The sequence below is a fragment of the Aquarana catesbeiana genome, linkage group LG04 (genome assembly GCF_042186555.1).
Source record: "Aquarana catesbeiana isolate 2022-GZ linkage group LG04, ASM4218655v1, whole genome shotgun sequence".
NCBI lineage: Eukaryota > Metazoa > Chordata > Amphibia > Anura > Ranidae > Aquarana > Aquarana catesbeiana.
The window spans coordinates 623,228,845-623,241,268 of NC_133327.1; the positions used below are offsets into that span (position 1 = coordinate 623,228,845).

Genomic DNA, 12,424 nt, shown 5'->3' on the forward strand with positions numbered 1-12,424 from the left:
CCGGGATTCCCTACTGAGAAAAAAGGATAAAGATAACAACTCCACTGGAATGGAAATGGCCTTCATCACAGGATTTAACAACCAATCCTGTACAGTCGAACATATCTTCAGGAAATATTGGCCGATTTTAAAATCAGATAGGGTCCTGGCGGGGTTACTTTCGAAAAAGCCAAGGTTCATTTACAGAAAGGCTCCCAATTTGAGGAATAAATTGGTACACAACGTGATCGATCCACCTAAGACAATAAAATTGTTCCCTGAAATGAAAGGCTTTTTCAGATGCCAAAAATGCCTTCCCTGTAGGGTAAGCAAAAAACAGCCAAAGAAAAAATTATTTTTTAAATCTAGATCTGGGAAGGAGTACCAGATTAGGGAACTGATAACTTGTGATAGTACCCACGTAACATATGTGATCGAATGCCCTTGCCGATTACAGTATGTGGGAAGAACTACTAGGCCTCTGTTCGTCAGGATTAGGGAACATATTAATAATATCAAAAAAGGATTCCCAAAACACAATCTTTCGAGGCACTTTGATGAATTTCATAATAGGGACCCCACAGGACTGATTTTTTATGGTATCGATGTGATTAAAGATTATTGGAGGGGTGGTAACAAAAGAATAAAAGTGTCCCAGAACGAAACCAGGTGGATATACCGCTTAGACAGCCTGGTTCCGAAAGGACTGAATGTGGATATAGATCTCAATTGTTTTTTATCTAATTTTTAAAAATAATGAGTGTTAATTGGGTCTCATCTGTGAAGGTCGTGATGTCTTAGTAATGAGTGATAGGTATCACCCTTAACGAATCATCTGCAGTTCTGAGCTGGTTCTGGTTTTACGTAGATTGTTTACACACCAAAGGACCTTCTTCCAGGCCTTCCATATATACCGCTTTCTTTCATTCACAATTTTACTCTAAAAATAATTAGGCTCTATATGACTAATAGATCTCCACTCCTTAACAGTGTCCTCATCATATATATATTTTCCCCCTAATGAAATAAGTTAAGTAAATATGATTGGCTTCCATATTTTAATATCTTTTATTAATGTCCTCAATTTACGATTTTAGATATTAACACCATGCCCCTTTGGCTTTTATGTAATGTACCATTTTCCCCATTAATGCCCTGGATATATTGCAGGGGATCCCCGGCTATTAGAACTGGGACCCATATATAAAGAGCATAATTTTGGTAATAGTTTTTAATTTATAAATCAGTTACCCAAGGCCACTAAATACACTTCCTTTAACCTCTAGTCACTTTATCCATATACATTTTCTCTATTTTAATTAATGGCTTATTTACACGCTGGTAACCATTTAATTTTAAACTATTTTTAATTTTAATTTTTTATCTTTATGTTTGTCCTTCATCTTTTCATTTATTTTAATATTTGTATTAATGGAATAAATAGGTTTCTGATTTTATTTTTTTCTATTTTTATTTATTTATTTATTTATTTATTTATTTATTTATTTCCCTATATATTCCATCTCTCTTGGGATTATTAATATATTAATATATACAGTGTTCGTTATGAAGTTTTTTTATAGGCATTTATTGTAACAGATATCAGGATATTAATTGTTGTTATTTATTAGCTGGGTTACAAGGAGTTTGTCGTTGCTGCTGCTGCATAAAACAACGCCGTTTTATACCACTAGAGGGCCGTCAAAGGCCTTTAACATGTGTCTGGGATGTCTTCTCCCGTTTACCCATTTGGCGTATGTTCAAATCTACCCAGCAACAGAGATGCTAATTTACACTGCCGGCTTGTGATTGTAACATCCGGGAGGTGATTGGCCGCAACGACGACTACACCTGAAAAAAGTCGTTGGGATTGCCTAGATGTCCACGCCTCTGATGACGTCCGTATGACGAAACGCGTAAGGCGGGACTATCTTGGCACGCACAACGTCACTTCCGCATACCTATGGTTCCGGATACTAGGCCGGTGGAACGCAAGCGGTAGTTTTTTTCAGCAGCGCTGCGTCCCCGGACCGTGTGAGCCTGCGAGCTCCCTCTCTGTCATTTCTATTTAATTTTTATTTGTTTTACATTTGTTCAAATGGATTCAGTCATGGGACTGTAATATATAAATAAAATATTTATTAGAAACAAAGTTACGCTATGAAGGAATCTTTTTTATTTTTTACCTAAATACATGAAAGTGGATGCCTGGCTGGGATCGGTGCTACAGCAAAGGCCAGTGAGTCCTCCCTCCCTTCTCAACAAGTGGTTCTCCTGGATTGGGCTGAGTGGAAGAGTACTGGCACCAAGGAGATCGGGGCGATTAAAGGCTGAGGATTTACGCTCATACCCCTGCAGGGGCAGGGAGCTCCGGTGAGTGCAATCACATTGGGGGAAATTGCCAAAAAATTACTGCATGGTTCTCCATTGTTAAAGAATAATAATCGTCTGGGAAAAATGCTACACGATTTATTACACTGGAATTATATCACTATTTTGAACTTTTTGCACTATACAGCAGTTGGGACTAGATATATATATATATATATATTTTTTTTTTTTTTTGAATATTGTCTGTTTTTTTGAATATTTTTTAATTTTTGTGATGAATTAACTTTTTTATGTACACATCTCTATATATCAGATTGTTTTCAATTTTTATAGATATTTGCACATTATTGCACTGTGTGGGTTGCACTGTGGTTTGACAACCAATTTATATCTGCTATTTTTTAATTTCACATTTTTTCACATTTTTTAAGGATTGATTTTGTTTAATGTACAGCATTCTAATTACTTGCAATTCCATTAATGATATATCACCTCACAATATTGGCTAATTCTTGATCAACTTACTATTTTTTAATTTATTTATATTGATTACATATCTTTCAATTTTCGGGTATTGAGGTAGGATTGTACTACGCATCACAGCACTTGGCACTTTAAACACTCACACTTCACACAGCGCCATCCCCTATATTCTGTTTTTTAACCTTTTGGGGTATCACTGAGGTGTTCCCTACTTACATTGGGGGGCAGCAGTGTTTTAAAAGTCTGAAGCGCGGACCCATTGATAGATCATTTTTATCCAAAAAACATATTCACAGATTAAAGCTGAACTTCAGTAAGCGCAGATTGACTTCAAAAGGCAAACTTGTATTATGTGAACATAGTCTAGTTTCAGTTTTTGTTTTCCAACTAAAGCTGGCCATACATGGATCGAAGTTCAGCAGGAACTGGATGAATTTCAATTCATGTATGGACGTTCCAGTTTATGAGAAGTTGATCTATTGATAGATTTTTCTTGTACTAGCTTGTTGGTATATTTTGGCTCAATCAGCGTATGCAGCCAATCGGCTGCAGCGCTGATCAGTGTATTCTGACGGTGGGGGAGTCCCGAATGTGTAGATGGGTAAATTGGTTCAATTTCTTTGTTCAACCAGCAAACTGAGCCTTGTAAGCCCAGCTTAAGACTTTCATGGCAGTAGTTTCCAGCAATGACAATCAGTCGCTATTACCTCTGACCGGTCTTGTTCTGCCCCCTTGAAGGACATAAGTGCTGCCTGTAGTTTGTGATCTCCCTGGTTTTTCCCTGCCCATACACACCCATAGGATGGACATGGGCAGCTCAAAAGACCCTCCTCCCAGCAGCCAAGTTGGGGAAAATGCAAAAAGGTCAGTATCAGTAGGTAAATCCAATTTGTTACGGGGGCTCACTATTCCCCCTTCATCAGGACCAGTGCTGGTGGTGATAGAAGGAAACACTAGAAAATGAGAACAAAGAAATAAAGATCAGAATGATGACAATGCAGACACCAGACTATAACCTCCAGAACAAGCCCTGATGAAAGGGGAAACTGCGAGCCCCAAAATGCACTGGATTTAGCTACTGATCTTTCATCTAGATCTAGATTAATAAACCAGATTAATTATAGACTTGTGGCACTCTCATCCGTCACACTGTTATTGGATTGCTCCAGGGACTGGTTACCTCCTATGATTGGAGACTAAACCAGAGAGAGAGGGTAAAGGGCCACAGGGCCCTAATTCAGACTTTACAGGCAAGATGGACAATGATATAGTACAAAAATATATTTTATTAACAATAAATCATATCAAACAGGTCAAGTAAGGGAGGGTTTTGTTTGTTCCTGGGGGAGACACTGAACCTCATGCTACTATGGCCTGTTTAAATATACCTATGGAGCCTATATAGTTATACTGATTGTAGGCAGGTATAGGAGAGTTCAATATATCCAGTTTGGAAGGAATATATATATCTGTCCATATGGATTATTGTTGAAGGCCCTGTTACTGTGGACTGAAAACAGGAGAAAGGGTGTTTGTTCTACCCTTCTCCTCTCTATTACTCTCCCCCTTGAATCATCTGGATACTAATGGTGTATCTCCTTCCTCCCCCGGTGAACCATATGAGTTTATATTCATATTTATATATCTTTACGCCATCAGCCCTGTACACGGTCGCTGGTATTAGTAAGAAACTGCCTCCTGCTTTACACAGTGATTCCTGGGTGATCATCTGGGAGCTCTCCATGTGGAGATACTTCTATGCTGACAAGTGAGACCTGCTCTTTCCAACTACCCCCAAGTGTGTCCTGACGAAGCAAAACAGCGAAACGCGTTGACGCACAGAGGCTCACTGCCGTTTACTTGGTGTCAACTCTCTTGTTTACACTAGATACTCATTACTATCATATGCCTATCGTATGTTTTTAATTCTTTTTTACTTGACCTCTTTGATATGACTTATTGTTAATAAAATATATTTTTGTACTATATCATTGTCCATCTTGCCTGTAAAGATTGAATTAGGGCCCTGTGTCCCTTTACCCTTTCTCTCTTCCAATCAAGTTTATACGCATATGGCTTTAGGAGTGCTATTTCAATTTTTGGAGACTACACCAGATCATACTTACTTTTGAGTCTACTGCTCCACCAGCACCCATTCTGTAATGTGCTAAGGAAAAAGAGTGCTGTCTAAATGACCTAAATATGAAACTAGTTGCAGTGTTTTACACTTATAAGTGCTGGGAAGTCAGAGTAATACCTGATTGTCCTGGAATCACTGAACAGGAAGACGTCCCCCAGCACAGTCCCAGCCTTCACAGACAGTCCGCCAGGTTTCTGGAGTTTGTTTAACATGTTGTGTATTAAGGTGGATTTCCCAATTCCTGAATCACCTAGAAATGTAAAATAAACCAGGTAACACAAGAGCATCCCGAAAAGAATATAGATGGATACTGATATAAATTGATCCACAGATACTCAGGTGTCAGGAGCTCACCTGTGAAGAGGACGGGCTGCTTGGCTATCAGGAGAAGGCTGCTTAGGAAAGAATACCTCACACTGTCCACAGTAGAGATGAAGCGTTGGACAATGCCATCTCTGTCCTTTAAAGGGTTAAGCTCTGAGAACAGTAAGGTCTCTACAAAGGCAAAAAAGGGCAAACAGGTTTCAACAGATGTTGATCACACACAGACGTATCAAAAATAAAATATATACCCAAATATACTGCAGCATTTCCTAAATTGTACTTTTTTTTCTTTTTTTTTTACCATATGAGCAAAAGGGAACATTCTTGAAGCAAAACTACAGCCAAAATAGCAAGATAAGAAGGTATAGCCCAATTAAAGATAAAGTAAATGTGCTATGCATTCGCCTGTTGTGAATGTTGTAACGTGTTCCTTCAATATAGATATTTCCCTGGCAGTATATTTTCTGTCGCTAGATGTCCTTAGTGGCATTCAACCCACTTCTTCTGAGTCCAAGTTTTTCTGGACCCAACCCCAGGACCTGTGTGTCCCAGAAGACAGTGGGACCATTCAGAAAGTACAGTACGATTAGCGCATTCACAGTAGGAAACCAACTGTGAAACCTGAAGGCTTCACTGCAGGTTTCCCTTACTTGCAATGCCAACACCTGCATCCAAAGCCAATGGACGAATGGGCTTTGGGTGCCGACACTGCAGGACCCCTGGACAGGTAACAGGGACAGGTCCTCATAATAAAAGCTGCTGACTTTTAATTCTTATTTTCAGATGAGCTCCGCTGTAAAGTTGATCAGCATTTTTTAGTGACATTTAAATGGTGCATTTGGATCAAGCTGATCTAAACAAACTATTTACTTCACTAGTAGATGCAGTGGCTGTGTGCACTGTATAAACTGTATGTAGTATCAACCACAAACAGTATACAGCTCTGTGTTCTGGCAGCAGCATGGGGACTTCCCATCCCGCTCTTGGAACAAAGTCGGGTCAGACTGAGCACTGGCTCAGCCATTCACAGGAAGCTTTGTATTCTATGAATGAATACAAAACTTCCTTAAATTAAAGAGGAAGTAAACTTCCTCTGCTAACATTTTCCTACAGGTAAGCCTATAATAAGGCTTACCTATAGGTAGTGTAAATATCTCCTAAAGTTGCACCGTTTAGGAGATATTTACATTACATGCAGCCAGTGACATCACTGGCGCATGTGCTCTGAAGGAACGTCCACGGGTGCTGCTCCTCCCAAGCCCTGTGCCGTGAACTGCGGCTCCTGCACGCATGTGTGGGAGTGACATCATCGTGACTCCAGCCAATCACAGAGCTGGAGCCCGCAAACCCAGAAGCAAGATGGGTGAAAATGGAAACGGCTACAGCGCTGACATCGGGGCATTGGAACAGCTTCGTTTTCAGGTAAGTTTCACATAATGTGCTAGTATGCGATGCATACTATTACATTATGACTTTAACTTGCAGGATGAAAAAAAAAAAAAAAATGTCCAGTGGTATACAACTGCTTTAACTAAGGTGAAAATTGTGATGCCATCTGCCCTCCTCTCCAGGAAGCCACCATCCTACTGCCGCAACACAGCGCTGTATTCTGTATGTAGCTGAGGCTACATACAGTTTATATAGCGCACCACTCAGCTTCTGCATGATTTAGTGAAGTAAATAGTTTGTTTGGTACCAAACAAATGGCCACTATCCCCACCTATAACTGGCCTTTACAGCAAGGAGCACATGGAAGGGCAATGCATACAAAACAAAACCAGAGAAAATTCCCAGCTCAACTCGCCAACCAGTCTGCTACCAACCAAATTATCCTGTCTAACATTTTGCGTTAAAAACAGGTGTTTAGTTAGCACACAATTGCAAATACATGTGTAAGCTGCAGAGCCGCGCCAAGGCACCCCGATATTTCTGCAGTCCTAAGTTTCCGCAGTGGAAATGTGTTTGTTACTGATGTTGACACACATGACACCTTTGCTGCCATTGTGTTATGTGCTGGGTGTCCAGTGTGCCCCTGTGCCTTTAAGGAGGGGTGGGCTACCTCTGGCTCATTTGCCCTCTCCCTATCCGTTATAATGCATGTGCTTTCACTGCGGAGACTCTCATAAATTTACAAGAGTTAGGACTGCAGAAATATTGGGGTGCCTTGGAGCGGCTCTGCATTTTACGCATGTATTTGCAGATGTGTGCTAACTAAACCCCTTTTTTTAATGCAAACTGTTAGACAGGATAATTTGTTTGGTAGCAGACTGGTTGGCGAGTTGAGCTGGGAGTTTTCTCTGGTTTTGTTTTGAAATAGTTTGTTTGGACCAGCTTGAAGATTAGCTTTAATCTTTCTTCCTTATATTAAATAAAAGTGTATTTTTTTGCTGTCTCTAGTCTAACCCCATCATAGAGATTTCCATTACTTCCTGTCCTTCCTGTCTCACATTAAATATTTAGGCTTTTATCCTTCCCTACTCTATCCAAAGCAAACGTGATAACTTAAAAAAAATAAATGAATAAAACTGACCCGGCCAAAACCATTTGTTTCTTGTTGGGGGGGACATCTCATTTTAGGTGCACAAGCTGTTTAAAAATTCTACGATAAGTAAATATCGTCAAATCACAAGAAGTCTGTGTATTGTTACGTGAATCTTGGTATGGTTTTTGTATTTCTTCCAGATCTGTACAGTGATTCACCATGAAACTTTGCCTCCCTGCAGGAGCTTCCTGTAGTAAAGACCTTTCACTGCTGCGCTCTCCTTCTGCAGGGTGACTGGTCTTATCTCCGCCTCTCCTTTAACTTTCTGCAGGTCCCACCCACAGCTCTGCTCTCTGGACAATTTATGTGAAGCACAGTGATTATGTCACTGATACTTTTACATGTGTAGAGCTACCGAACCCCCCACCCCCGAAGGAGCAGTTGAGTTTCAGGTTCTTTCCCAAGCACTGCAGAAGCAGCCAGGCAAACAGTTATGCCGCGTACACACGAGCGGACTGTCTGGCAGAAAAGGTCCGACAGAACGATTCTGTTGGACATTCCGATCGTGTGTGGGCTTCATCGGACCTTCATCGGACCTTTTCTGTCGAAAATTCCGACAGACCTAGAAATAGAACATGTTTCAAATCTTTCCGACGGACTCGAGTCCGATCGAAAAATCCATTTGTCTGTATGCTAGTCCAACGGACGAAAAAGGACGCAAGGGCAGCTATTGGCTACTGGCTGTGAACTTCCTTATTCTAGTCTGGTCGTACGTCATCACGTTCGAATCATGTGTAGGCAAGTCCGTTTTGTTGGAACACGGTCAACGAGAAGTCCGGTCGTTTGTACGCGGCATAACAGTCCATTCACTCTGGTTCAGTAATCAGTCTAGGGAAGGTCTTTTTGAAGTTTATTGCTAAATAACTCATAACTCAGGAGGACAATGGGGTATGGAATACACCAAAACGCCAAAGCACAAATCTTGCAGCGGACACTTTCTCTAGGTGATAACAACACAGTCTTTCACTCCCAGCTGTGAATCAGGAGAATATTAGAGCATGAGTAGGACATTTAAGTAGACTGGAACAGTCTAAGTTACCTGTCGCTGATGACCACAGGATAGGTTGGTGCAGATATTAGGAGCAGACTGGAACATTCTAAGTTCTTGCAGCTAAAGACCACAAGATGGACAGCACACTAGGCAAACTGGAGCAGTTTGTAACATCCACAGCTCCGGACCATAGATAAACTGCAGCTTAGGAGATTGGGCTCTACTCACAAATCCCAGTAGAAGCAAGTTTATGGGCTCCATCCAGGGAAAGGAGTAGTCCAGCAGCCAAGCAGGAAGGCCCCAGGGCTTAGCAGCCCCTGAAGCACATAGTCTCCCTTCTTCTAGGGGAATAACAATTTCATGAGCTCGATCCAGGGAAGGGAGTAGTACAGCAGACAGGCAGGAAGGCCCCAGGGCTTAGCAGCCCCTGAAGCACACGGTCCCCCTTCTTCTAGGGGAAGAACAAGTTTGAACAGGTTCCAGCCTATTTACCCCCTATCTGACCACCTACTGGGCACACCTCCCCAGGGATTGGCCAGAGGGTAGTAAATATTCAGGTGAGAGATTTGAATGTCCCTTCCTGAACTCTGGAAGATTCTGAACAGAGACTGGGGGAAATAACGGATCTCACCATATGGGAAACCACAAACAGACCCAAACAGACAACAACTGCTCCACTGATTAATAATAAGCCAAAAAAGAACTACATTTACCTAACATCCCAGCAACCTAACTAGGAGGGTGCTACATCTGGTAAGCTCAGGGTTTGCAAAGGTTTTTGGTGCACACAAAGTGTATTTATATGCTCTGTGGCCACTGAGGAATATATTTAAATGCAAATGTTTGTGCCTGGGGATGAGCTTTAATTGCAAAGAAAATATAAAAAGTTAAATGTATGGGAGACAAAACTGTACTGCCCTCCATTCCCAATGATAAATGATGTCTATTCTACAAATAACACCTACATAAATATGTAAACAAGTGACCCCTGTTGGCAGGAGATAAGTGATAAATGAGCTCTGATGAAATGCACTGTCAGCACAATGGTAAAAAGTAACATTTACTCTGAATAAAAAAGAAGACAGACTATTTTTAGCAAGTGACACCAACAAACGCTGCCATGATGTACTGAGGGAGATTGCTGTCAGCTCTGATGATCATCTGTGTTGTACGGGCCTGCGGAAATACCTCCAGCTATAGAGGATGGGTTGCAGAAGGTTAACCTCTCTTACCGATCTATAAATGATTATGGGATAATGCACACCTTAAGGATAATGTGGAATAATTTGGGGGAAGAAGAGTGTCTGTGTAGCAACCTGACTTCAGCTGTTCTTAGAAACCTGGGTGTAGAAGGAGGAAAGTGCAAAAAGCCCCTGATAAACCCCTTTGAACCCTTAATACATGTTGACTCTTTATGATACAACAAGAGTCTAAATAAAATTAAATCTGGCCATTCTACAATATGCTTTTGGCACTTTCCTCCTTGTATAACCAGCCTATACTTGAGTAAAGACCTAACCTCTCACCACCAGTCCTGAAGGAGCTTTCTAAATGTAATGAACCCCTCCACGCTTCTGAATAAAAACACCTATTACTTTAAAGTTGGCCATAAAAAAGAAAAATGTGGCCTGAACACAACAAATCTAATAGATTCCTCCATCCAAGCTAACAGCACGGATGGACAAATTATCCCTGTTGGCTATTGTATACTGACAGCCAGGAGGTCTGGCAGAATACCCAAAAGTCCATTACTTAGTTGACTTTCATGGAGCTGGCACAGCCATCCACCTCCTCTGTATTGGTCAAAATTCTAACAGAGTAGGGTCAGCTTAAAGTACAACTAAAGGCAAAACTAAACTAAAGGTAAAATTTTTTGCCGTTTTGGATAGAGTGCGGAGAGATTAGAACCCCCGTCAGGTTTTTATGGCTGTCGTGCCCCTGTTAAGGAGATTTACCTTCTCTGTTTGTCCTGTTTACAAAAGTGAAAGTGAACGAAAATCCTAAATTTTGGGTTATCCCCAAAAAAGTAATATTGGGGAAATCTTCCAATGGGGACACTAGTTCTGGTGACCTGGGGGTCCCCAAAGAATTCCCTTTTATCAGGGATTTCCTCTCACTTCGTGCTTGGATATGGGACAGGAAGTGAAGGGAAATCTCCACAATGGGACACAGATGGCGAAAAAAAACCCATACAGGGGTTATAACCCTCCCTTGCTAAATCCAAAATTTAAAAAAGTTTTGCCTATAGTTCTACTTTAAGAGATCCATTGCCTCAAAACTTTCTCATAATTTCCAGCAATAAAAATTCATGACAGAGGTCTAGCCCTTTCACAATCTATCCAAACTAAAAGTAAACTAAAAGAAAAATTTTGCCTTTAGATACATTTTAACGCTAGAAAACGTTGCTGCATTTGTACTTGGCAGCAACTCAAGGCCTTTTTTTATATACTGTGTATATAGAACTTTTTTAAAATATATATATATGTCCACTAGAAGTATTAAAATAAACATCCATAACTGCAATAATCACCTCTTCTCTGGTGCTGCACCCTACAGTACTCAGTCTTTTGAGGCTGAGTAATGCCAAGGCGGAGGGCATACTTTGTGTCCTGGGTGTCATAGGCCTGCTCACTCAAGGTGCCTTGTAATATTCACACCTATGTGGTGTATTTTTGGTGTGTTGCATTTTAGGTTAGTTTTAAATGCGTTTTTGGGTGCTTTAACTTTGAACTCTATAGAATGTATGTTTTGATGAAAACGCATCAAAGATGCAGCATGCAGGGCTTTTTAATGCACCACACATAAAACACATAAAATGCGAGAATGGGGAACGGGGCCTTAACTTGGAGCTGCACCCCACCTCCACAGTACTTTTTTTCTGCCACAAGATGTCATCAGACTTCTGTTTTGAATAACACCCAGGGTCATTCAACCTCAAAGACTGAGGACGCACTGGGGTTGATTTATTAAAGGCAGTTGCACTCTGCAAGTGCAGTTGCTCCAGAGCTTAGTAAATGAGCAGAAGCTCTGCTGACTTCTGTCATCCAATCATATGCAAACAAAAATGCTTTATTTACATTTTCCTTGCACATGATTGGGTATTCTTTGCAAAGTGAAGCTTTACCTCATTTACTAAGCTCTGGAGCAACTGCACTTATAGAATGCAACTGCACTTTGCAAAGTTCACATTCTATTTACCTTTCGTAAATCAACCCCAGAATGAGTGCATGAGACTGCCCCTTGCCCTGCATACCACCACAGCTCCCTGCGCTCACAGTGTGCCAATGCATGTCTTCAGGTCAGCACTGCTCCCTGAATTATCACTGCTAATGAAATTTGCCTTAAAAAGTGAGCATATTAAAATATATAACATACGCTCAAGGGGGGAAGAGCCTCCAGGGAGGGAGGAGGGGAGGTCATGGGAGGAAGCACAGAGTGGGGCTGCGGGGCTTTAATTAAATATTAAGCAAGAGCAATGTTTATTGAAATATCGAGTCTCCCAAGCAGTTCTCCGACACAACATCCAAGCAAAAAGACGAAGATTACCAATTCAAAATCCGACAATTAAACTCAGCAAAACGAAAACACGACCGAATGGAAATAGAAAACGCAAGCATTCATTCAGTGATTAATG

General features: G+C 41.0%; 1 protein-coding gene across 1 annotated transcript in view; it reads right to left on the bottom strand.

Annotated features, from left to right (window-relative positions):
- The window catches only part of DNAH14 (dynein axonemal heavy chain 14), a 415,539-nt gene that overhangs the window by 147,193 nt on the left and 255,922 nt on the right, over nt 1–12,424 (bottom strand). The window contains 2 exon segments of the mRNA XM_073628322.1: nt 5,051–5,183; nt 5,288–5,428. Of these exon segments, the coding sequence (XP_073484423.1) occupies nt 5,051–5,183; nt 5,288–5,428 (274 nt within the window).